Source organism: Myxocyprinus asiaticus, chromosome 33 (genome assembly GCF_019703515.2).
Source record: "Myxocyprinus asiaticus isolate MX2 ecotype Aquarium Trade chromosome 33, UBuf_Myxa_2, whole genome shotgun sequence".
NCBI lineage: Eukaryota > Metazoa > Chordata > Actinopteri > Cypriniformes > Catostomidae > Myxocyprinus > Myxocyprinus asiaticus.
The window spans coordinates 37,475,045-37,502,883 of record NC_059376.1 but is presented as its reverse complement, the minus strand read 5'-3'; the positions used below and the strand labels follow the sequence as shown (position 1 = coordinate 37,502,883).

Here is a 27,839-nt window from a genome sequence, read left to right as displayed (position 1 = left end):
AACACAAAGACAATGTTAAGCTTCATTTAATGAACCAAATAGCTTTCAGCTGTGTTTGATATAATGGCAAGTGATTTTCTAGTACCAAATTAGCAATTTAGCATGATTACTCAAGGATAAGGTGTTGGAGTGATGGCTGCTGGAAATGGGGCCTGTCTAGATTTGATAAAAAATTACTTTTTTCAAATAGTGATGGTGCTGTTTTTTACATCAGTAATGCTCTGACTATACTTTGTGATCAGTTGAATGCCACTTTGGTGAAATAAAGTACCAATTTCCTTCCAAAACAGCAAAATCTGTACATTATTCCAAACTTTTGGCCGCCAGTGTATATATATATATATGTATGTACAAATACAAATGTGTTTTATACAGATAGTGCAAGGGAATGTAATGTGCATAAGAGGTAGGGTATATTAGATAAATATAAACAGACTAAGCCGGGTATTGCACATAATTATTGCTCATTATTTCACACATATTGCATTTTAAACATATCGAATGCAAAGTCAGTTTCAACAGAATTTGAGGGTTAAAAATAACTAATAATAAATCAGCTAAAAGATATGAGTATTTCTCTGCAGCAGTGATTTGGTTTCATATGCGACACATATTGTGTTACCTCTAAAATATCAATCAGCCTGGAGCTGTGGGTTGAAGTGTCTTAATTTTTATGTGCGACTAATGCCATCTAGTGTTCACATAGTGAAACTATGCAATGCCCTTATTATTTACAGAGACTAATGCAGAAAGGCAATGCTAGTTGGATAATTATGATACAATTATTGTGTTTTATGATTTGTTAATCATGGAAGCAAACAGTTCCAATCAGGTTATAAAGTTATTATTTAAATAAAAATGAATGTAAAACAAACTACATGAACAAAGGCCAAAATGTTGTGGCATATTGTTGTGCAGTCCAGAAACTTTGGGTAAAGCTGGATGGTTTTATGACGTTTAAGAGGCTCTGTCCATGATAATGACTTTTCTGTGACAAAAGGGTTATTATTATTTTTTAAGTGTTTAATATATATAAATCCTAAGCCTAAACTGAACACCAACATCTTCTGTTCTTTAGAAAGACCCTTCAGATCATGCACAGTGCCAACTGTGCAATAATAAGCTTATTTGCATTTATTGATACATTGTTTGCTTTACAACACGCATCCAACATGTTACCATGCCCCCCCCCCCACCCCCATATTGTATTCCCCACTTATATGTTGTATTTATGTCCACAAATTGTTAGCATGTTTTTTTCCTGTTTTTGTTGTTATCCTCTGTATTTTGGATATTTCTGTAGCTTGTAGGCTTACTGTATATTTTTTTACATGTCTGTTACATTTCTATTACTGCAGCTGCAACACTGAAAAAAAAAAGTTAAATACATTTTACTCTTCTCTTATCTACTCTTATTTATACGTTTATTGTGATACCTTTAATGTGTGTATATGACAGGGCAATAAAAACAAATTGAAGATCTCCTTCAGACAGCAAAACTCTCTCTGTTACTGTGTTTAATTTCTTTTTGATGACAGTGGTGGCTAATATTAAGTTATCACAGTTTTATGTCGGTAACAATAACTGTAGTAAAATAGATATGGCTCTGGTTATATATGCATGTGTATGCTCTGGTAATGTAAAAGCGTTTGGCCATGCTATGCAGGGCCGGCTCATCCTACAGGCGATACAGGCAGCCACCTAGGGCCCTGAAATGCCTGAGAGCCCCTGCGAACACATGCAAAGTAAATGAACAAGTCACAAGATTAAGAAACATTGATTACTTTTTTTTTTTTTTTTTTTTTAACTTGGCAGTCCATTGGTTTCTATTTTTACATACTTAATAGAGTGGGCAAGGCTTGTGAACCTGATCATTTAACTTAAAATTCACAATGACAGTGAAAACTAAAAACAACATATTGAGTATAAAATGAGCTCTGAATAATCACAAAAAGACAAATAACTGAAAGTTACAACAAATAAAATAACAGCAGTATATCTAAAATCGGCTAAGCAGTACACACTAATCTGCATAATTTATTCATAACGCAAAGCATTGCTGGGAAATGGAGCATGGCTTCTTATAACAGTATTATTAGACAGATCACACATCTGGCTGAATAATGCACACGCCTGGCAGAAACGCAGGAAATAATTTACATGATTTCGCCTGGGGCCGTCTGATTCAATAAACCACCATCAGATATAGCAAAAAATAAATAAATAAATAATAGCATGAAAAATGAAAGAATAAGCAAATGCTTGAATTGCGACTCCAATAAATCTCAAACTCTATTGGTCCGCTCCGTTACACCTGTTCTTCATGTCAGCCAATCACGGCTCGACCTCATGCATCTCCAAGATGGCGACGTCCATCCCAAACAGATGTGAGCTCAGTCTGTGTTGACAAAATACCCGCAATAACTCACCAAAAACAAAGCCAGACACACTCGTCAATACAAAGAATAACATCGTTTTCGCCGTTGGACATCCGTTCATGTGGGCAGAAGGCGTAGTGTCCGGTTTCATGGCTGTTTGAGAGAGATATTGGGCGCACTCTCGCCATGGCCACCGACAACAGGATTCATTTCTGGAGGAGAAACGCTAAGGTTCCCGGAAGGTGAATTTAATCATATATTTTCTTTAAAATAGTTTAACTATGTTATTTTATGCTCTGGGGTTATAATATATTTTGTTTCCGCTCAGACCAGCTTTTATGTATACAAGACACCATGGCTGTGTCTCAAAATCGAATGTATTGACTATCTAGACAGCATATTGTGCAGCCTTAGCGCCTATTTGGACATAACAGACATCCGGAAGCGCTTGTTGTGCTTAAAACGAGATTGGGGCATGATACTGTTGTTGTGACCTCCACTCATGGCCATATCATCGTTGATTTATACCAACCCTTACAAAAGTTCACTCATGGGAACTGCAGTTACCATAGTAATTGTTTATAAGGGAAACACTATGTGTCATTACTATGCATTGAAGGGCCTTTTGTTTTTGTCTAGACAGAGTTTGAGTTTGCTCTAGTGTAGGTTGTTTGGATTTTAATTCCCGCACTGTGAATCAGTTTATTTTACTCTGTATATGAATGGTGACTTGGTGACTTGCAACAGAGAGGTTGTGATGACTGCACAGTTTTAGTTCTGTAGAGCAGATATTTACTAGGCAGTTGCATAATCAACCTAAGGAGGAACTTGCTTGCAATGATGTCAGATGATTTGGTGCTGTTAGTCCTGCTACCATGGGTGTACAAGTATACTGTATATTAATGACTCTAAAAAGATAGCATTGATTTTATTTATCGTGTGATGGTTTCATTAAAGATACACAAAACCTCTGAGATCATTTATGCTATTATCTCATTATTATCTCACTGTAATCTTAGTGTCATTGTAAATAGCTTTTGATTACGATGTTAACCTGACCTTGACCTTAGTGTTCCTAGATCTTGTTTCTGTTCGGAGCGCCTGCTAAACAGTCTTTAGGACGGTTACAAAAGTCAGACGAGAGAAGATGCCAAATTATTGGTCACTCCCTCAGCAGCTGTATTCTTATTTTATTTTTTTTTTTTATTAATGGCAAGGTAATATAACACAAACAGTAATGTCATAAATGTTTAGCAAATAATGAAAAAAAGTTATATATAAGACAGATATATGTTGTCTTTCTGTGAAATGGGTCCATTTTTGCATATAATTCATGGCACCTATTCAGCAGTTTTTTCTTCAGTGGTCTGTAGTCCTGAAGATTAACAAAATATCCAGCACTCTGTCGTAGCTTGCAAAATGTATTTAAACATCGAGGATATGGCCTCACAGTCAGTACAGATGGACATTAGGCTACAAAAAATAAAACAAAAAAACAATGCAGACAAAGGGAAGACTAGATTAAAGCATGTGGTCGTTATTGGGGTGTGGTTGTGATTTTAGAGTATTTGAGCTGCTTGTTCAGATGAATCCGCAGCAGTTGGAGGGCACACAGTGGACTTGGTACTGCTGTAACATGAGTGGATGATTGGTGTGACCAAATTCCCCCAACTTATCTCATTCAACAGAGGGGACAAAGCATGCAAAACTGATAGATTGAATGAATGTGTCTTCGTGTCAGTTGATAACTGAATTATGACAATCCATCCATCCATCTTCAACCGCTTATCCGGGACCGGGTTGCGGTGGCAGCAGACTAAGCAAAGTTAGGAGTTATGACCTTAAAGCAATTTTTTTTTTCAGTTATAAAATACTTTCTCCTATCTCAATTGAATATACAGAGACAACAACTGTATAAGTTGGCCATTTTAGATTTGAGTTCACTGTGACTCTAGCACTATCAAAACATTGCTCTGTTTGTTTGAGAGTCCTGATCAGCCCGACACAGCAACATTGGCTCAACCAGTGGCGTGAGTTTGGGGTGGGGCTATTTGTATGTCCAACCAATGGCAAATGGGGGAAATGTTCGAAGTTATTTGAATAAATTCTTTCTAGATTTTTCTTTGCCTAAAACATTGTTTGTGCATTGTTAATATCTTGCAGTATTATTTTTGTTCCTCATCTTATACATTTTTAAAAATCTTTTTGTTAGGGTTGACAAAATAAAAAAAAAAAACCTTTGTCAGTGAACATTTTGTCAATCATTTAGTTGACAGATTAATGCTGTTGTTCAGGAAACCTGTTTGAAAACAGTCATTATTTTTGCAGTTCCATTTGGTGACATTAGTAATGCAGACATTACACATTTCAGCTTTAAACCCTGGTTAATACACTGTAATTTTATGTTGATAATGTTCTCAAAGGAATTTAATTGCATTGTTATCCCTCTGGGTTTTTGTCTTTTACTTTTTAGCTTTTATATGCAGCCTAGATTGTAATGTGAAAAAGGTGTGTGTGTGTGTTGCAGAAGAAACACTATGTGTCTAAGATAACACTGCCCTCTGGCAAACCACTTGGTTACTCAAATATGCTTCTCGCTCACAACCCAATATTTAATGCAAATTCAGGCAGCTTGCTTGCATATCTGGAAGTAATTTAACTTTTATTTTCTGCTCGCATAAAAATTGATGAGCTGTGTTTCAGGGGGCATTGTGCTTCCTTTTGCCAAATCATGGGCTCACATATGCAAATAATACATTTAGTATTGTGTTGTTTTCAGTGGAACTGTTATCAACAGAAAGAGGCCTTGTAAAACCATACTGTTAATTTTCCTTTCAACAATGTGACCGCACCTATTGCCCTATGTTACCCTGAAAATTCTGCTTACCACTGCAGTGTTAAGACTTATCTCGCAATTATGCAGTAAATTGTACAATAACTACTTGTATTAATAGCCACTTATATTCTGGAGATTTATACTTTCATACATTTTTTTTTAGTAATTTGGAGGACCCAACAGTTTGCTTGGCTCTTAATTGGAGATGTATGTTCTTCTATATAAGGTCTTTACTTTTCTTTAAATTTTGCTTAAGAATTGCCTCATATATTATTTTGCTTTTGTCTCTATTGCTGAATTATTCTCTGTTCATGAGCAAATCTCCCAAAGACTGCCAGAAATGTCATATTTCACTCCAAAATCAAGAGTGTTTTGCATAAAGAAAATGAATCCTATAGGAGCATATTTTGCATTGTGATCTTATCCCCCCAATTCTCTTTACATTAACTTACAAAGTCTCAATAAAATGTACTGTATACATACTGTATTGTTCATGCTTATTACTTCATTACAGTAATGAAAATTAGATTTTCATTGTACATTACATAAATAATGGCACGATGCAAATAAAAATGTTTTTTTGTTTTGTTTTTTATTATTTATTTTTTTCACATTTGGGGTGAGCTAGGATTCATACGGATTCCCTTAGAGGAAAAGGAAGGGAATTTATTGTCTGAAATAGTTTTGTGTTCCCTCACAAAAGTTTTGCATTCCCTTACAATAGTTGTATCCATCCCTTATGAACATTGACCATAGTTTTACTACAGTACCCATAGTTGAATTATGGTATTTGTAGTAAAACCACAAAAATTACCATGGTTTTGCTACAGTAACCTTATTTTAACCATTATATTTGTGGTAAAACCATAATATAAAAATAACAAAACTATGTTAAAAATCTGCCTAAACTAGCATAGTTATATTTAATATACCATGGTTAAAGTGTGGTACATGTACCGTGGTTCCAAAACCATGGTTTCCAGCAAAAATAGTGCTGAGCTTTATTACAAAAATAAACAGTACTGACTGAACCATGAAAATGTATTGTGCTTTTTTAAATGAAATAAATATATAAATATTAATATATGTGAACTAATATTCTAATTTTAAAGTCAGCTGAGTTTTAAATTGACATTGTTTCCTTAGTCCACAAGAGGGCGCAATAAATACATAAACCATTCAGAACCGTTATATTATTGCATAGAACATTTCTATCCTGGCTGTTAAAAAAAGAGCATTTCATTTTCATGTGCATAAAATAAACAAAGAAAAATTTTTAGTCGGTCCATATTCTCAGATGTAAAGTCAAAAGTAAAATGGGGGGGGGGGGGGGGACGCTTCAATAGACCATTCACTTGGTGTTACACTTGCACTGATTCCTACTACTCCAGACTCAAGCTTCATAATAACAGCGGAATACCACATTGTTTTTTATTCAGTACAGTTGTATGTAAAGTAGCAATATTCACAGATAGCAGTGGTATTCGGCTGAACTTGGTGGTGAAGCGGCTCAGACTATGAGCGCAGGCCAGGGGCTGTTCAAGTAGACAGAACACAACAGACTGGAACCGAACACGAGGATCTCGAGACACATATTTCAAAGTTGAACATCTTTCCTCACAAAGCATTTAAACAACTCATTGCTTAATCTGAGAAATGCTTATAAGAGAGCAAGATGCAATGGCCAAGTGTAAGGGGCTGTTCACACCGAACACTTTTGCAACTATCCATTTGTTTTTCTATGTAAACGTGCATTAGACGAACGTCTTTGTTTCCATTTGTTTTTGTTTATTCAACGTTTGTGCAGGAGTGTTGTTTTTTAAATGTTGTGTCAAATTAAAAAGAACTTTAAAAGCATCTTGCATCAAACTGCTTTCTGTTAAACTGTATTTGCTGCGCTGTGTCTAGCCTTTTTTAGCGCAAGAATGTGATCGATCTGAAGTCATTGTATTACAGTGAGGATAACATTTTTTTTTATTGAAATCAGATGTATTTCTGATCTGTTTATATGTTTTTCTTAGATGCATGAAGATATTAATTTGCTTTCTCATGTCGCTAGCTTTAAATATGCAACTTAGCTGGCTAACGAATGCATAAACGTGACCGGCTGGATATAAACGAATGCAAATAGATGGTAATAGATGGTAACAATCGTGACATTTAAACATTTGGGTAGGACTTGCGTGTATTTGTCACATTGTTCTAACCGCTTGAAGATAGCTTAAATGTTAGCGTCCTCTCAGCCTTGTCGGCAAACATACTGATGTTCTCTACTAATGCAGCATCTAGTCAACAAATTAATTACTTTATAATGATATGACAACGTGTACTGTAGTGTACTGTATACATAACTTTCGTTGTTGATGTTTTAAATTCGCATCTGAAGTGTTCTGCTCCATGCAGAGTGTAGTCTCGCGTGTCAAAACAAACACCACAAGGCATCAGTAAAGTGGTTTTTATTTCACCTCTAGAGGCCGCTCTCATACTGTATAACGTCAGCGGACCCTTCCCAGCTGCTCCAGCACCAGACGCAATGGGAAAATCTATCGGTGTGGATTTTTGCCAATAACAGATTTCTGGAACTATTGGTTATCGGTGCCGATTAATCAGCAAAACCGATATATCGGTCGACCTCTAGCTGTAACAATGTAACCACTCTTTTGGCAAGAACCATGGTTTTAAAAACTACTTGTACCACAAATTAACCTTGGTATTACTATAGTAAACCTGTAGAAAGCATGTGTTTTATTTTATTACCATAGTTTTGGTTTTCTTGTATTATTAATATGATTTTACTACGAATATCACAGTTATAAAATGGTTAGTGTAGTAAAATCATGGTTAATTTTGTGGTTATGGTTTTACTACCAATACCACAGCTGAACTACAGTTACCCTAGTAAACCATGGTTCATTTTCATGAGGGATTGCCAAGGCTATTGCGAGGGAATGCAAAAAACATACTGTGAGGGAACACAAACTCAGAAAATAAATTCCCTTCCTGTCCTCTATGGGCCTCCATAGACTAACCCTCATAGCACACTTCAGTTTTTCTCTCTCTTAGCTTACAGCCAGTATATGGAGCACAGCACCCACCTCTGGATCCACGGAGACACCGTCCGTAAGTACTGCTACCTGTCGACTGTCTGCTTGTCACATAAACCATTGGTCTTTCAGTTATTTTTCCCGTCATTCTCTTTATTCATTTTTTCTACCATTTCATTGTGGCCCAAATCCGTCTAAACTTTTTGTTCTTATTAATGGTGAACTGGTTGAATGCAAGATTTTCTTAAACCTCTTAACGTTTTGTTTATTTTGGTTGAACTGTTTTAGAGTTTACTTGTCATGCATTTTTCTCTGTTAGTGTTACCAAACTATCCGTTATTCAATGTGTTCTGTGTTAGTGGTTCTCAACTGGTGGGTTGCACCCTAAAATGAGTTGCATCCTAATAATGTTGTGGACAGCATGGAAATACAATGCTAAATGTAAATGATAAAATGCAAATAATCATATAATCATGCATAGTTTCAGTAGCAAGATAACTGGGCTTATACATTTTTAAAATAGAAGAGAAAATGCTTTCCACATCTCTAATTGTTGATATTGAAGAAGGCTGTGTGTCCACTCAAACTCTACTGTAGCTTGGCACAAATTCACATGACACTTGTTAGAAACTAGAATCTTAGGCAGATGCCAACGTGGACAGGTTGCTTGATATTCTGTCACAATGTAAAAATAAGGTTTGTGCCGACCACAATTTGTTGTGCATAATTAGGGTTGGGAATCGTAAGGAATTTTACGATTCCGGTTCCAGCAACGATTCCAGTAATTCTTTTTCTTTTTTTTTTTTTAAAGAATTATTTAGAAATGAGAAATGCAGGGCCGTACCTAGTGGGGTGAAAGGTGGTAATGATACTAGGGTCCAGAGGTCCAGGGGGGCCCACAACAAATTAAAAACTGTATTTTTTAATAGGTAAAGGGCCCAGAGCAATATACAGTCAGGGGGCCCAGAAATCTTTGCTACGGCCCTGGAGAAATGCAATTCTTGTTGCATTTACTACCCTCTGCTGTCTGTAACCAAATAATGAGATCATTTCAGATTTGTACAGAGAAGATATAACAAATCAGAAATAAATTTAATACAGTTCTTGTCAAAGGTGTGTTTGCAGACTTTGAGACATAAATACAATCCAATAATAGATCCTTATTCTATTTTAAATAAAGAAATCTAAACCAACACAAAATGTGATGGCATATTTCATTAATTCATTTATTATTTTATAAAATTCCACTTATTACAACAAAACTTGTGTATCTTCAATTATACATTGTCGTATGAACAACCAGTCAGTAACTGCACTGCTTGATTTAATGGAGGCACAGCAAGTCATCATTAAATAAACAGTAACAGTTCCAGAGTCAGTTTGTACTGTTTTGTATCCTAATGTTGTACTTCAGGCTTGTGAGACTTCAACAGTTCTTATTTAATTTCGAGTTGGACATTCATTACTTGCACATCAGTATAAGATTACTTGTGTACTGGAAGCACTGAATGTTTCGTGCTGTAGATTTAAAAGAACCGGCTCATTAGAATGCTTCTTTCAGGATCGTACTATACCGGAAGCACCATTTGTTTTGCGCTGTTGATTCAAAAGAACTGGCTCCTTTGAATAATTATTTCGGGAATCAAACTATACCGGAAGCACATATGTTTCGTGCTGTAAAAAGAGCTGCCTCAAGGCTCGATTGATTGGGAATTAAATACACTGGTAGAACTGTGTTTATTTTTTTTTCTGTAGAGTCAGAAAAGGGCAGCGCTGCTGCAGAGGTGAGCTGCTGGAAATACTGTCAGAGTATTTGAGGACGGTGTTCCAGCCACATCGGTGGAAAATGCCATGCTGGAGAACCGTTAACCGAACTGATAGTCACAAAGATCTTATGATTCCGATATTTTTTAAAGAATGGAATCGGTTCTGAACAAGAACTGATTCTCGGTTACCAACCCTACGGCTGCCAAGAGTGTGAAACCATTGAAATTCAAGAGAACTTGAAATTGGTGTTAAATGTTAGATGTTAATACATTTACATATGGTTGGGCCTATATGGTAAAATTAGTAAATTTATTTACAGTATTTTTTTCAGTTTGATTTTAAGGACATTTTTTGTTTATTTTTGTATGATAAGCAATCATGGTATGTTGTCTTGGGTCGCCTCTTGAAATCCAATGTAAATCTGCATCCTGATGCAAAAACATTTGAGAACCACTGATCTGTGCATTATAGCAGCTTTTTAAAAATATACATTTGTTTTATGACATTTTTCAGATTCAAAGACACTCCTAAGGCCAGCAGTGTGAACACCAAATCAAAAAAGCCATCAACATTCCACGAATTTGCACGGAGCACCAATGACGCGTGGGACATTGATGATGAAGAGGATGACGGTATGTTCGGTCTCAAACAGCCCTCGTCCTCACCTGTCCAATCACGACCCACACCTCAAACACCTCGCCTTAAACTCTTCAAAGCCCCAGAGGACACAGAGCCACAGCCACGCCCACTAGACAGGCAGGGGCCAATCAGCACAGAACTCAATCAAGATGAACTGGCAGTGGAGAGCGGTCCAGCCAATGGCAGGGTAGTGAAGTCCTGTAGTGACGCCCAGCTGAATGTCAGTGCAGGTAGGCTGGTAGCTTCTGTACTACTTAGAAGCTTAACTATTGTAAGAAATTGTTCAAATTACACCTGAACTCATTATGTGTTTTATAGGATTAGTTCACCCAAAAAATTAATTCTGGCATCATTCACTTACCCCCATGTTGTTCCAAAGCCATATGGTTTTCTTCCTTAAAACACAAAAGGAGATGGTAGGCAAAATATTAGACTTGATCACCATTTACTTTCATTGTATAGATGGAATCAAAATAAATGGTGACTAAGTAATATTCTGCAACTCGATTGGGACATGTCAGAATAAGGGTGGGAAAAAATGATTACGTGTTTCAAATGGTAATATTTTATTAATACCTCCTAGGTGAATTTTTAATAAAAGCAAGCTTGAGGTTAGTAACTTCGTTGTAATCGACTAAACTACAAAGTGTAACTTTTAACATGTAACAGTGGGCAGCTAAAATGTAATGATTTAATGTAATGTTCAGCTATCTCACCATTTCTGTCCAGCACGCAATATCCTGCAGAAACAGCAGTCACTTCCAGTACGGCCTGTCATTCCATTGGTTGCTCGCATTTCAGACCAGAACGCATCTGGAGCTCCGCCCATGGCGGTGAGAGAGAAGACGCGATTGGACAAATTCAAGCAGCTGCTCGCCAGCCCCAACACAGACTTGGGTGAGTTATAAACAAACCAAACCAGAAAACTGCTCAGTTTGTTGTAGGGCTGGATGATATATAGCTAAAAAAAGACATCTCGATAATTTCAGCCTTTTGACGATATTCAGTAAAAATCTCGATATGTATGTGTTTGCTTTGAAATAGCTTAAAAGAGTTTATTTAATCAGAGGAACCATAATTTTAACCAAACAACCATTTTTTCCAGGAAGATTCTAAATATTTTAATGCAAGAAGTAAAATACAGTAAATAAAAATCAAGATAAAAATAACCAAGGCAGTATTCCAAACTGTTCTCTAAATGAACATAAAAATTATATTTAATAATTTTTATTTAGAAACAAATACCAAATAAACAGCAATATTTACCTTCATTATTCACCTTTGTGTATTTTTACTTAAACGTCTGTTAAGCCCAAAGTAATCTTCGGTTTTGACGCTTAGTACATGTGTACAGTCGAACGCTAGCCTTCCAAAGTATACTTCATTTGACTGTGCACACATTCACAGGCGGGTAGCACATGCGCACTACGACTGCTAAGAGATACTGGATTATTTTTCTTAAATAGTTTAGACCTATAAAGACGTCTTTATATCAGAGACTAAAAGCTAAATGTTTTTGATTTTCTGTTCGTTCTGAGCAAAAACTGTATTTTTTTTTTGTTCCGGTTCTGAAGTTCCGTAGCCTCCTTTACAAATGGTTACTGGTTAGAACAAAATAAAAGAAGGGTTAATAATGTTCTTTTTAAAATGACAGTACTCTGTGCTAAGGGGTGGATGAAATACCAATTGCAGTACTGCCAGATCTCGCAACAGAAACAAGCAACCTGGTCTGGAAAAACAAGCCCAAAATAAGCCAATTGCATCACCAGAATAAGCAATTAAAATGTTTCCTGTGTAATGAATTTATCAGCATAGAAATCATAACAAGCATACAGTTAATTAACAGTTAAGTATAATTTTAATAACAGATCTGCTTCTCAGTCTAAACCAGGCAGCATAAAATCATATTAATGCATCATATCTAACAATAATTCAGTGAAGACTTGGAAACAACTGAGAAATATTGTATACTTTTTTACCTCAAATAATGTTTTCCTTGTAACTGGATTATCCGTGCATGTACAGTATATTTAGTAATTATACATAGTTGTTTAAAAGGTCTCCATTCACAGATTGCAACATCCACAACGGGCAATTAGGCGAAGAAATGTGTGATGCAGCAGTTTTCTTTAGGATCTAAGCACGTTTCATTTTTTCAGGCAGCCTGAAGTGGTGTAGTTCCAAAAATGTTACTGTGATAAACCCTTTGGCCTTTGGTTTCATGAAAAAATTATCGGAACAAACTTAACTGGTTATTACTGGTTACCAGCATTTAAAGATACAGTTTTCACTCTGAAACAATGAAAATCACTTTGTTCCCATTTTCGGTTACGTTCAGCAAAACATTTGTTTAGCAGCGATTACATCTTCTTTTGCGCTTCTTCGTGACAACAAAGGCTTAATTGTGAGCGTTGCCACCTTGTGGTCACACTAATTAGTGCAAATACTTCTAGGCGCATGCACATTCTGCATGTTCAGAGTACGCACGGTTAGAAAAATCAGGAGTTTCAAGTTTCCAATCGTATCATTACAACTGACATTATGAACTTATTCACGGGTTGTTCGAACTTACCTATCCTAATGTAATTTTTGCTACTGAGGTTTAAACCAGGGACGTTTTTGGGTGAACCAACTCTTTATAGTTCATTAGTGTTTGGACTATGTCAGAGCAGGAAGCCACAAAAACCTTGCATGTGTTTGCACCTCGCCTGTATTTCCGTCTCTTGCTAAATCTCTCTGCCAGGTAAGACAGTTTTAGATGGCAGGATGGATGAATCCCATCCATGGTGTTATCCCAGTCTTCCTGAGTTCACGCTGAGAGGCCCTTCTGTTCTCTCCGTGTTCTCCAACGAGCTTCTCTTCGAGCATACCTGCAAGCTCACAAAACATAAACAAGTTTGTTTGTTTATGTCGCTGCTGTTATAATGATCTTATTTAAGAAATTCACTCTTCCACACTTTATAACTAAGTTTGAGCCTCTGCTCTGAGCTTTCTGAGCGACAGGCAGAAATCACTAGAGAAATGAGTCCCATCAGTCATTGGAGGGAAATAATGCTTATGCACTTTTTTTTTCACAGTGCCTTATGAAAAATGTGCCTGTGATAAAGTTGGAGGGGGTTCATTGCGCAGAATTCTGGGTTTATAATGTCTTCTGAGATCTTTCATCATTCTGCTATCGTATAGCGGTTGGCAGGTGTCCAATACCATTAGTATTTTAGGAGTTTTTAAGTTTTCATAGACATTGTGAAAACTGGTTTTATACTCATTTAGTATGATGACCCAGAGGGGCTCGGCAGGTGTGTGTTAAGGCAAAATCCTAAAAAATCTTGTAGAGCATTGATTCTCAATTGGCTTTGCTTCAGGAGCCAGATTTAATTTAAGACATTCTGGGGCAACCCAACACAGTACCAAAAATTTGTAGAAGGAAACACAGTTGTCCTTAAAATCAAACGTCAAACTGTATTGATATTACCATAAACCACACAGGCACAACACAATGCAAAATTATTAATGTGATATAGGCTGAAAAAAAAAACAAAAAAAAAACGTGTTGAATTTTGATGGTTTCATACTCTCAACTGCTAATAATACGATTTTCACCTGGTAGCCGGTACAACGGTCAGAAAATATTGAATCACATTATACGAGGGACCCAAGCCACATATTGGGACCTAAATATCAGAGAGCCTTGGAGGTGGGCTCTTTTGATTTGGCTAGGAATCCAGAAGATCCTAGCAACCACTTAGTAATGCCATAGCAACCATACCAAACACCCCTGAGACCGCATATAAACCACTCACAACCATCTACCAATCGCAGCAGCAAGCTTTTTCTTAAAAAATAAAAATAAATTCTGATTCTATTATTAAAAAAATATAAATACAAAAAACTTTACTTTTTTCTTTTATATGACATTTTACTTGAATACAGTCTGTTTATACTTTTCCAAAGAATTTAAAGCGTTTTAAATATTCGCTAGCTTCTGATTTTTTTAAAAAAAAAATTTTAAAGGGTCTTTATGTATTTTTTTTATATTTTATTTTATATTTGGTCTTTTGTCACTTATATTGATAGGCATACTGTAGAGGCAATAGGAAATGTTCTGAAAAAAATGAAATGAGCCAGACTCGAACTTATGTGTACTGCTAGGCCATGGCTGCAAAATCTTTTCATGTCTAAATATGCTCTCCAAACATCTTGCCAATATCCCAATCCACAGCTTAATTGCACATACTCTCAAGCCATACATTTTAAAATCAATATGCAGTTATGGCATAACTCTCTTTTTGTAGTTACCGTAAATAAAGGGGGCAAAGCTGTGAAAAGTGAGATTGCATTTGCTAATTAAAAAATAATTGTTTATTGACTTTGATGATAGAACTATAAATTACATTTTCACCAGTCCTGTGATGGAGGATGACTGTTTATTTAATGTATGTTTGGCATGATCACATTATACAGATGAGCATTTAATGTATGATTTTTTAGTATTAATTAAGATTTAGCCCTGATTGATTGTATGTGTTGTGTACATTAACAATGCTCCACTAATGTGTGTGTGCTTTTTTAAATTCATACAGAGGAGTTACGGAAGCATAGCTGGTCAGGAATCCCACGTGAAGTTCGCCCAATCACATGGAGACTTTTATCGGTAAGCGGCTAAAAGGGCAATTTTTTTTCTCTGATTTTCATTTTAACTAGAAGATAAATCGTTATGTTGGATTGGGATTTTAAATGTCATCTTAAAATTACTCTCATGTTGAAATGCAACAAAACTGTTCAAATTCAGTAGATCATGGCAGCCGTTGTAATCAGTAACCATGAAGCAATTCATCTAAAAACCAAACACCTTTTTGGTGTGTATTTATTGTAAGCAAGCATCACTAACTCTGCTATTACTTTGCGATTTAGTTCTCCATAGAATGTGCAGTATTTTTTTTACGCTTATCATAAACAAAACTTCCGGGGTGCTCTCTGTTTAATGTGCATTATTGATTTGTTTTGCATTATTGCCCTTGGCGAGCACTTGATATCAGCAGAAATGTGACTGTCATCATAGAAGGGTCATAGCAGGCTGCGGTGATGGCTGTATGTGCGTGGAGGTTCAGAGAACGCTTTACAAGCCTCATTTGCGTTTCTGCCGCATGCTTACACAGGCAATAACATACACCTTCGGGCTAAGCTGTGCAAGCAAATCTTCACCCCGGCCCACTTCTCAAAGCTTTTACTGCTTCATGCAATGTTTGCTGGAGGATTAAACGGAATAATTCCATTTGTATAAGGTTACCGAGGTAGACGCACACTGAAAGAAGTAGAAGCATTTTGTCTCAGCTTTTCATATGCAGATCGTGATTGCAAAGAGCATCTTTAGGATTTTTTGATTTTGGGGCTTGGAGTTGTAGGCATGTGTCACGTTCATGTTATGTCACCGGCCGTTGGATTTTGAATCATAAGGAATTTAGCAATTCTAGTTGTGGTTCTGATTCCACTTAAAGATTACTATTCCATCATGATCCAATAAATGATTCTTTTAGTTCTTTTGAGGAAGAACCAAATAATTGATTCAATTCTATTCAAAAACAATTCTGTTTGGTAACATTTTAATTTAAGTGCAAATTTAAACAAAACTCTGTTCCAAGTGTGTATCTTTAACTATGTATTGTCATATTAACTATCAGTTAGTAATTACACTGATTTAAGTCTCACACTGTTTTTACACTGTAACGTTTCTTGGTTTATTTAGAGTAAAATGTTAATTTCTTTAACTGCTCTGACTAAGTCTGTGAGTGGGCCGTTTTAATGCATTTATGTATTTAAATGAAGCTTAAGACTAAAAATCGGAGAAAAATAATCAGCTAGTGAGACGCCGTCTTCAGACAGATGTGTTTGAGACTCTTTGTGAGTCATTTTGACCGATTTATCATAAAGATAGCAGCTCAAATGAGTCATTCGTTTGCAAATCGGACTGCACTTGTCCTGCTGTATGTTTGTACGTTTCCAAATTACGATCCAGGATTTACAGAATGCAAACTTTCCAAGACCTTCTCAGAATCACATTGGAAACCCTTTTTAAGATGATTTCGATTTTCAGCATGGAATGTAATTGCTCGTAGAAAAGTTTGAAAAGCTGATTATGGGGAGAATCCAAAAAGAGTGGATGGACTGCAAGATCTTGCACTTATTACTCGCCTAAAGCAACAGGCATGAACGGAATGGAGAGGTGGATTCAGAATGATTATTATTAATGTATATCAAGCAGTTTGCAGCTCTGTGTGCATGCTCATTATATTGAGTTGAGAAAGAATAGGAGGGGAAGACACTTTAAAAACACAGTTTTCAGAAACCTAATGGAGTATCATGACAACTCTCTTTGACAGCTTCTACGCCTTCACATCTTCTCAACAAATACCCTGCACTTGCTGTCTGTTCTTTAGGGACTTGTCTGATGCTATTTTCTATGTACTTGTACAGTAAATTCCTGCCTGTGTGTTAGTTTAGTAGCTACATGATTGGAAGTTTAATGTGCCAGACTCATGATTTCTTCATGTTCTGTATTTTTGACTGTTCCTATGTATTACATTTAAGCATTTAACTCGCCACACATTGTTGGTGCTACAAACATGAATGGCACCTCAAATCAAGCAGCTTGTTGTGTGCTATTACTACGTTATATGAGCAGCGCAAAAACAAGAAAAGAGCATGAAATTAGAGAGGATATATGAAATATACACTGCCAAAACAGATCGAAACAACAACATGGTACATTTTCTTGCATTAATTGCATAGTATTTATTTATCACTGGTTTTAATATCTCTAGTTTGCATTATTTATAGGTTATGTTTTGGTAATAGGTTAAAATGACACACTTGTGAGACTTCTTATGAAGACTTCTCATTTTCCATCTGATTTCCTATCTTCCTGTTCTTTTTCTCAGGGCTATCTTCCAGCCAATAAGGAACGGCGGGATCTGGTTCTCCAGAGAAAGAGGGAGGAGTATTTTGGCTTCATTGAGCAGTATTACCATTCCAGAACAGATGAGAACCACAGGGACACGTATAGACAGGTAACACTCAACTTAGCCTTTTCCTGAGTAGTTTCAGTCTCAGATGGTGCACCAACTCTCCGCCCATGGAGCAAGGACCGTATGATGCATATACCAGATGCTACAATCAGTACGTTCATATGCACAGTTATAATCAAGCTACAGTGGGTTTTTTGTGTATTCGATGATGCTTTTCATATAAAATTAAAAATCCAGTGTTGGAAAAATACAAAAATTACTTTTGTCTTTATTCGTCGAGAAATCCAATATATAAAAACAAATAACAACTTGTTTTCCTTATTTTCTGTTATGCTCAACTTAAAAAAATAAATAAATAATATTAATAATAATAAAAAAAATGATTTTTTTTTGTGTGTTGTATTCCAGTAAAATTATCTAAAAATTCTTAAAACAAGATAAATTTACATAAGAAGCAAAATTACATTAGACGTAATTCAAAGGGAATAAAGTAAATTTTTCGTCCCCATTGGCAAATGTTTTTTTTTTTTTTTTCTTGTTCTGAGCATAAACCCTACCTAATTTTATTAGATTACTCTGTAAACAAGACTTAATATCTTATATACTGTAATTCTGCCTCTCAAGTAATTTTTTCTTTTTTTAAGGAAGTTTAAATACTTGAATGAAAAAAATAAGATAAAAATACTCTTTAAAAAATATATTATTTTCAGTGTAGTAAAAAAGGGGAAAATGCCTTTATGTTTTCAAGAATAAATGATAAAGAATTTACACTGCAATTTTACAAAGTATTTTGTGTTTTCAGAGAAATCAAACAAAATTTGGTGGGATTAATGCTTAAAAGAAAAAAACTATTGCCAGTGGGGTAAGAAAAATAAACTTGTTTTTTCTTTGAATCAAGTTTTTATTTTCTTACCCCATTGGCAAATAGTTTTTCTTGTTATAAGAAAACCTCACTAAATTTTGTTAGATTCCTCTGAAAGCAAGACAAAAAGTTGGAAAATTGGAAATTTTTTTGGAAAACAAGACAAAAAGTCTTTTTTGTAGTGTTATATTATGAAGGCAAATTCATCTATTCAACATAAAAGCGGTGAACTGTTTAAAAAAAAGAAAAAAAAACATTCTCTTTATTTCTTTTTAAATAGAAAATCAAACATGCAAAAGTAAGGAAAACAAGTCATTGGATTTCTAGATGAATAATAACAAAAGTAATTTTTCCAATTGTGGATTCTTAATTGAATACAAAAAGAGCTAATGACACAAGTTCTTCATTGACATTTTAAAAAGATGAAGTATTGTTTTAGTTTGACTGAAATTGAACTTTTAAGTGCGTGCAAATGTACTGTTCATGAGGAAGAATTAGTCACCAGATTTGACAAAATTAGCACAGTCCATGGAATCAGATCTTTGAAAGATATTTATTTCTGCCTTTAACAGTTATGTCTGTGTAATAATCGGTACTTAATAATTTTGATGTATTCAAATTCTGGCCAGTGTGCACACATTTTTAACTAATTTCTTTTGCACTGTGTGTACATGCTTTTGCAAAAAGACTGCAGCGTATATTTTTTTGAATGAGCTATTGCTTTGTTGCACACCAGTCTATTATTGTGGTATCATCGATTTCAGATTTACCCTTAACTTCTCTAAAACTATGATTGGTCAATTTAAGTGTTGGTTAGGCAGCCACTTCCTTTCTAATTGTGCAATTCTTGGCCACAGTACACTGCAAAGTGGACCAGACTTTATGCCTATAGTCAAACGTCTGGCTACAGTTTAATCTTATCACCTTCTTTAAATGAAACAGTTTCTAAACCTTAACGGCCCACAGGCAAATACTGGATATCTTTCTGACTTGTAGGTAGATAGCTAATACACAATATTGATCCTAGAGGAAAAATGTTGTGCAAAAACAGCTGTAAGAATGAGCTATAATTAGATTCAGTGCAGTGGAACAGGTGAAACATGACATTAATGCATGACTGGTAATGATTGCATTGACTGGTAATGCAATTTAGTATTTGAGTGAGAACTGAGTTACGCAATTACATATTCAAAGAATAGGCTTAGGTGTTGTTTTGGTTCAGGATAATAAAGGAAGTTTGCTGTGACCTGAATCTGTAATGGAACAACATAGTCAATTATTAATCATGACTGATTTTTTTTTTTTTTTTTCCTGGGTAGTAAGTGTTATTTCCTAATTGCTTATGCCTCAAAAATATAGAAAATGACTATTATTCCCCACAAACTTTGCTTTTGTGACCAGGACAGTGATATTTTGAAATTTACCTATTTCCAATGAGAAAACGGGCGAATTTGAATCCAAATGAACATGTATTTATACTAAAGTAATATTCAAAGCCGTGCTGGTCCATAATGGTAACAAGTACCCGTCTCTTCCCCTGGCTCACTTGGTGCACCTCAAAGAGGATTACAACAGCATTAAGACCTTTCTGGACACCTTGAAGTTTGATGAGTATGGCTGGGAGGTCATAGGAGACTTCAAAATGGTGGCATTCATGATGGGTCTCCAAGGTGGTTTTACCAAGTTTCCCTGCTATCTTTACCTTTGGGACAGCAGGGACACCAAGGCGCACTACCACAGGCGGGACTGGCCACAGCAGACCAAGTTCTCTGTGGGGAGGAACAACGTCAAGCCACTGGTGGACCCCCGGGAGGTGCTGATGCCACCACTGCACTCTTCTTCCCTAAGCTGTCTGAGGCAAAGGTCAAAGCCGGTGTCTTCGTCGGACCACAGATAAAGAAGGATTTTGGATTCATATGTTGTTTTTTTCTGACTTTATGTGAACGATAAGACACATTCGCCTGTTTTCTCATTGGAAATAGGTAAATTTCAAAATATCACTGTTCTGGTCACAAAAGCAAAGTTTGTGGGGAATAATAGCCATTTTCTATACTTTTGAGGCATAAGCAACTAGGAAATATCACTTACTACCCAGGAACAAAAATTGTGTTATATAGTGTTATCTTTAAGGTCAACATAAACGTACATGGAGCACTGAGCATATGTTAGGTTTGAGTTACTTTAGAGTGTTATATGAATGGGTTTTTCTCAGTAGTTTGGAGTTTTAAAGGAGTTATTTTCAGTCTAATGTCTATGTACCACATTATATTTTAAGAAACAGTAATACAAGATGTTAAATGTTTAAGATATCGCAGCTCAAATCGCAATCGCAATATCTGTCAAAATAATTGCAGTGTGATATATATATATATATATTTTTTTTTTCTTGCCAAATCGTGCAGCCTTAGTTTGAACATATGAACTATGAAGCAACAAAAGCCCAAATCTTTAACCACTGGCTACACCACACCACACTCATTTGGAAAAACCCAACCACCCTTCATGCTAATCCATTTCTGCAGTTAATGTAACACCTGCGTCTGAAAAGCTTTAGTAATACACCCAGATTTTGTACTGCGTGTTATTAATGGGGGGCTGGAATCAATATTCTTATGGGCTGTAAAACTCGGGTTAATGGTGCAGGGCTGGTAGTCAATTGCTATTCCTTACTTCCTCTCCTCTCGTCATGTTCCTCAAGGCTCGCTGGCTCCCAGCCCCTTATTTCGTCTACTGAAATACAAAATGGACACAGACTTTATAAGGATTTATATGGTCGTACAGAGCCGTTGGACTGGCCCCTAGCTGTCTGCGGAAAAACTCTAAATGACCTTTTAGTGTGGTCACATCTGAGAGGGCATAGATCGGCAGTGAATACAAGTGAACTACATTTCGGTGGCCGTCAAGTGACCTGCATTACTGCAGAGCCATTTCTGTGAAGATATGATAGAATTAGAAATAGAGAGAGGAAAGACGATAAGAGGCAACCAGATTACTGCAAAAATCATTGTCTTACTCCATATTTTTGTCTTGTTTTATCTGAAAACTGTTTACTTTAAGGAAATTAAGTATTGCTTTCTTGTTGAGAACTCAAAAAAGTTAGGGTCATGCGTAAAACAAGAAAACACTATTTATTTAGAAAAATAAACTTGTTCCCTCTGAATTGAATTGTTTGGTTTTTTTCTTAACCCATTGACATTTTTCTTCTTGTTTTAAAGTAATAGTTTAGCCCTAAATGAACACTGTCATCATTTACTCACCCTCATGTCTTTCCAAACTGTAAAAAATGTTTTATGCAGTATACAAAAGGAGATGTTTTAACAAACATCATGGCCCATCATTTCAACACATTGTCAGTTGATAGAAACTCACGTTAAAGCTTAAAGGACCCAAAAGTATCCTAAAAGTAGTCAATCTGGCTCGTGCGTCATATTCCATGTCTTCTGAAGGCATACGATAGGTTTTGGTGAGAAACAATGTGAAATTTAAGTCATGTTTCAGCGAAAATCTTGATGTCTGAGAACTAAGAGAAAAAGCTTGAACTTGCATGATTTAGCACAAGTTTTGATGTGTGCATGAGGTGCATAGATACTTTTGGGTCCTTTTTAAAACTTTAAAGTGAGGCACCATCCCCTGCCTTTGTATTGATAAGATGGACTAAGATTTTCAATAAAACATTCCCTTTTGTGTTCCACATAAGAAAGAAAGTTGCATTTGGAACAATATGAGGGTGTCAATTATTACACAATTAAAGTGTTTGGGTCTCTATCCCTTTAAAACAAGATACATCTATTTGAGCAGCAAAATGACATCAGATATTAAGTCTTGTTTTTAGAGAAATCTAACTAATAAAAAGTGAGCTTATCACTTTAAACAAGAAAAAACTGTTTGAAAAATGGGGTAAGAAAAAAAAAAAAAAACCCCAGTGAATTTTCTCTTTAAATTAAGTTCAATGCAAAAAAAAATATTTTCAAGACAAGTATTTGTGTCTTGTTTTCCTGTAAAATTATCGAAACATTCTTAAAACGTGATTTATTTGCTAGTTTTAAGAGAAATCTGACTTTTCTTACCCCATTAGCAAACAGTAAATTCAGTTAGATTTCTCTCAAAACAAGACTTATAATCTTATGCCAGTTTGCTTGTCCAGTAAATAAATCACGTTTTAAGAATGTTTTGATATTTTTACTGGAAAATACAAAAATACTTGTCTTGAAAATCATTTTTTGCAGTGTTTCTCTTCTTACCTCAAATGCATTTTCTTGTTTGAAGCATAGATCTCACCAAATTTTGACAGATTTATCTAAAAAAACAAGTCTTAATATCATATCATGTTATTTTGTTTCTCAAGTAATTCTATCTTGTTTTAATGATGTCTAGATATTTTTACTGTAAAACAAGACAAAGATACAGAATAAGAACCTTATTGCAGTGTACGTTCGAAGAGAGCAAGGACAAAAGAAAATAAGAGTCAACCAGATGAAACGGAAGGGTTGCCTCCTGTATGGATGCAGCATTGTCCATTTTCAAAGAGAATTCCTGCCGGTTTCATGTATAGCTTGTTACGAAACCGGATCGATACGTGCAGTTTCGGCCTTGATGGTTTTCCTCCATTTACTGGAAGGGAAAAGGCACATGTAACTCAATTTAGTGCTGCGGGGCATATTGATTTAATCTCTTATTTTTCACCCAGGTCACCTGTGTTTCTGACACACTGAGTCGGTAACGGGTTTGTGTTTGTGTTTTTGTGTGTATTTTTGGACAGATTCACATCGATATCCCGAGGACAAACCCTTTGATTCCTTTGTTCCAGCAGCCACTGGTGCAGGAGGTAGGTGATGATATCTTCCTTTTTGTCAACACCTGAGTCTTGCATCATACTGCACCTGTGTCAGATACCCACCAGCATCATACAAAAGGACTGATCACATGCACACACAGCAAGCACTTCACACTTAATTTGTTTACAAAGCTAGAGGTCGAATCTCTTAAAAAAAAACATGTCTAGGTCATATTTCACCGCAAAATGTTTTGCATAGAGAAAATGAAGCCTATTTTAGGGCTATTAAGATTGTGACATTATTTTTATGACAATTATGCATATTTTCCTCCCAAATGCAAATTATCAAAATGTTTCCTTTTAACATTTACTTAAGTTTTTTATAATCCCATTTTCTCAATATTGATTCTCATTAGATTCTCATTATTGACATACAGTACTTATTGTAATACTGGTATTTTTTCCACAGTAACAAATACTATAATGCAGCCATTTGTATTTGTTTCAACATAAAATAATGGCAGTGCAGCAAATATTGCCATGGTGTATAAATACTATATAATGTAAATAATATATCATAATTTTTTCCCACATTACAGTAATGAGAATTGGGAGGTAATGTCCTTTTTTCAATTGTCATGAAAATAATGTCAATGTAAAATATTTCTTTAGTCCTAAAAAACATGCTTCATATTTTGAGCAAAATATAATTTAATAATTATATACATGTATATGTATATGTGTGTATGTATGTATGTATGTGTGTGTGTATATATATATATATATATATATATACATACATACACACATACATACATACACAGATATGTTCATGATAGGCTTTTGAAATTGAGCCAAAAAGAGATTTTGCTAATCGATTATCATTTGATATCGATTTACGATTTTTCACTGGTTGCAGCTGGCATGTATTGGTTTAACTGAGCTTTTTGTCATTGCATGCTTACCAGCAGAGGGTGCTGTGGTGTTTTTAACACATACAGAATTGTAGAACACTTGTAGCCCATAAAAGTGAAGAAACACACTTTAAATGCAGCTGCGTTTGAAGATGCATGGGTCAGAATGAGTGGACCTGTTGGTTTGCCAAGAGTCTGAATTCAACAACAGTAATTCCTAAAAGGAATTAACAACAATTACAGTTCTTTTGGAAAATAAATCATTTTGCGGACATTCAGAGGGATTGTCTTGTTTTTCAGGTCTTTGAGAGGATTCTGTTCATCTGGGCTATCCGTCACCCTGCTAGTGGATACGTGCAGGGCATTAATGACCTAGTCACACCCTTTTTTGTGGTCTTCCTCTCAGAATTCGTAGGTAAGGGAAATATCCTGCCTTCTGCCAGTGTTTCATTGGTTCCATTAAGATCAATCAGTCCAGTTGACACAAATTTCTCATCATTTTGAATTTTGTTTGGGCACACAAGTTCTGTTTGTTCAGCTAATAGTGTGTTGATGTCTATGACTTGACAAGTAGTCAGGCCTGTAACTGACAGACAGAGGTGGAAAATGGTTATATAGATGTAAACAAACTTGACAATATGATATGAGGTGAAATAAAAAAAAAAAAACAGAGTTAGGGAGACAGACTGAGAGAAGGAGAGAAGGGAGAAACTGACAAAGAAGAGAGAGTGACAGACAGGGAGAGGAAAAGACACAGACAAAGAGATACAGATGGAAAGGAGAGGGAGACTAAGAGAAAAACATGTGGAACTCAGATGGAGAGACAGACAGACAGACATGCAGTACAGATGGGAAAAGGAGAAAGACAAACTGAGAGAAGGAATTTGGAGATGGACAGACAAGGAGAGGGGAGGAGACAACCAACCAGAGAGGCAAATAGACTCTCCAGCTCTCGTCCTCATTGCTATTCTCCCACCTCCCAGCAGTCTTTCCCTCCCTTCCTTATTTATTTCATGTCCTCTCATCTGAAGGTTAATTACTTATGGATAGTTAAGGATTACAGAAGAGCAAAAGGAGGCTCATCGATCTCTCTGCCGTGCTGCTGCTGCAATGTCACCAGTCCAAGCATCGGGACATACCCACAGTTTATCTGGATCACCAATCGATTTCTCTTTCTCTCCTCTGTCTGTCTCTCCCTCGCTTGCTGTCTACCTTACCTTCAGTTCTCTCTTCCTTCTCCCAATCCCTCTGTTCTTCACTAAGCTCATTTACTGAAAAGCTGATTTTTCACATTGAAGCTTTCGTCTCATTCTGTGGGCCTGTCTGCCTCTAATTTGTTTGCTAGTGAGAATATGTGTTTGCGATTCACTGTGAGTGTGAGTGAGCGATTCAATGCAGCAGGTTGAATGAGCCGCATTGATCCGTGGGATTTAAGTGTTTACAGAGGCTTGTGGAGGGCGCCGTGCACACAGTGGGGGCTCGACCCGCCAATCAATGCATCTGAACGGACCTCATGATCCATACACGCTGTCAACGGGAGATAAAAGGGAGAAGTGCATGCCTGCGAGGCGATCTCCCCTACCGCGAGTTTCACCCCTGCTGTCGAATATGCGCTGGGGTTTATTGTGATAACGGCTTAACCTGGGCTGCGTCCGAATTCCGGTACTTCCATAGCATGTACTATTTTCGGGAAGAAGCATTTCGACCGTTGATCTCGAAAGTATGTTTTGTAGGTGTGCAGATGTGTAGCATAATTACATTCCCAAATTGGCTTACTGACTACAATTGCGAAACTGTAAAGCACCTGAGCACAGATCAGTGTAACATCACCAGCCTCAAAATGATTTACATGACTCTTTTGGGCTGGTTAAAAAAAGATTTTCCGATTAATCGCAAAATTCATTTTAATGATCCCAGTATCGATTCTCAAAATCACAAGATCGATCTTTTACTCATGTCGATCGCGATCAACCAGTCGATCGCAAGACAACAACTGGTTGATTTCATTAACAAGCCAAAAGGAGAAGAGAGTAGAGAGAGAAACTACATAAATAACAAGAATCTTGAAGATGATTATTTCCTCATTTCGGCATCTGTGCGCTGTTTGAATGACTGCGTATGCGCTTGTGTGCGTGTGCTCTGTGAACACTCGCGGCGTTACGGTATTAACGTATTCATGACTAAACGGTAAAATACACTTCAAAATTCCATGAAAATGTAAACACAGACTTTGTCTAAAGTCAACGTAAACAGTGGGACAAACATTTCATTACTATTTTCAATTTCTGAATGGTTACTTGAACATTTTATACTGTGCTTTAAAATTTCAAAGCACTGTTCTATTAATTTGTATCTTTGTTCTATTGTTTTTATTTGTTCTGTTGCTTTCAAATTTGTTTCTTTGTTCTTACTTATTACTGACTTGTCTTAAATAATTACTTGAGAACTTGAAACAGTGTTGCTCAAATTAGTTAGCATTTTGTTGTGATATCGAAATTTGTATTGGGAATCCTTCAATTGCTTTAGTATGTAAGCAAAGTGGACGTTATTACTGAATTTACTATATATTTTATTATACTATAATATTACTATAAATTTACCCAAAGTAATCAGAATTGAATAAATGCGAATCAAAATCAGTATCGAGAGACTATTCAAGGACTTTTATGGTTTCGTCGCTATATTGTTTGAAGGTGAATTTTGTAATTTCTGCTTGTGCATATTACAGTAAACTGGGATTGGTGAAATTTAACATTGAAAAAAATATACTTTTCAGGTTATTGAAGTAAGCTTGGCCTGTTAGCTACAAATAATGATGAAATGTGTTTTTGCACCAAGTTTACGATTCTGTTAAGAGTATTTATCATGAATACTGAGGATACGGACATCCTACTCATTTGACGTACTGCTATTTGCATACTGTGTAGCAAGGAAGTATACATTCTGGAATAGGATTGCTCTCAAAGCTGACATTTTTGCCATTTTCTGCAACTTTTACTCCGTTTGCTGTTTCTCTTAAATGGCACGGCTCAGTGGCTTTCTAGGACTCCTGTGAGCTTTTTAGCTTTCTGCAAAGGCCGTCCTCAGAGAGAGAAAGCGGAAGAGAGAGTATTAACGCTTCACACAAAGCTCAATATCAGCGAGTAGTGTTTTAAAGAGTAGCCGGCAGGAAGGAGAGTCATGGCGCCCTTCGGTTTAAAGTGTTTGTATTGATGCACCTAAGGATTTGAAGTAGAGAGAGTGAGAGACAGTGAGAGAGAGAGACAGAAAATTCTCAAAGGGTAAATCATCACATTTACCCTGACAGGCAAAGAGGACAGCAGGGAAATCTCTTCTGTAAAGCATCAATGCCCTATCTCTCTCCCACACACACACACACACACACATTCATTTTTTATGACTGAAGAGGGTGTGTGATATTCTCACCTTTTTATTTATTGCTTTCCTAGTTTTATGGGCTATTATTCGTGCCGTTACAGTGCAGTTTTAGGATTACGTGGACAGTCTGGGCTAGATGGATAGTCTGGAGTTTATTGTAGTTTGGTGTTGAATTTGATTAATAAGCCATGAAGGGTTGTACATTACAGTGTTTTTTTTACCTTG

At 36.1% G+C, this 27,839-nt stretch overlaps 1 protein-coding gene across 4 annotated transcripts in view; it reads left to right on the top strand.

Moving 5' to 3' along the window:
* The first annotated feature begins 2,361 nt into the window (after window positions 1–2,361).
* Window positions 2,362–27,839, top strand: part of LOC127423929 (TBC1 domain family member 22B-like) — a 66,995-nt gene continuing 41,517 nt past the window's right edge. For 2 of the 4 annotated variants that reach the window (XM_051668632.1, XM_051668630.1), the window contains exons 1-8: window positions 2,362–2,620; window positions 8,278–8,334; window positions 10,539–10,894; window positions 11,394–11,561; window positions 15,245–15,315; window positions 17,600–17,728; window positions 23,308–23,373; window positions 24,537–24,651. In XM_051668632.1, coding sequence (XP_051524592.1) covers window positions 2,565–2,620; window positions 8,278–8,334; window positions 10,539–10,894; window positions 11,394–11,561; window positions 15,245–15,315; window positions 17,600–17,728; window positions 23,308–23,373; window positions 24,537–24,651 — 1,018 coding nt within the window. In that variant the 5' untranslated portion in view covers window positions 2,362–2,564. Of the gene's footprint in view, window positions 2,621–8,261; window positions 8,335–10,538; window positions 10,895–11,393; window positions 11,562–15,244; window positions 15,316–17,599; window positions 17,729–23,307; window positions 23,374–24,536; window positions 24,652–27,839 lie in introns of all 4 variants that reach the window. The other 2 variants (XM_051668633.1, XM_051668631.1) reach the window with 2 other exon arrangements.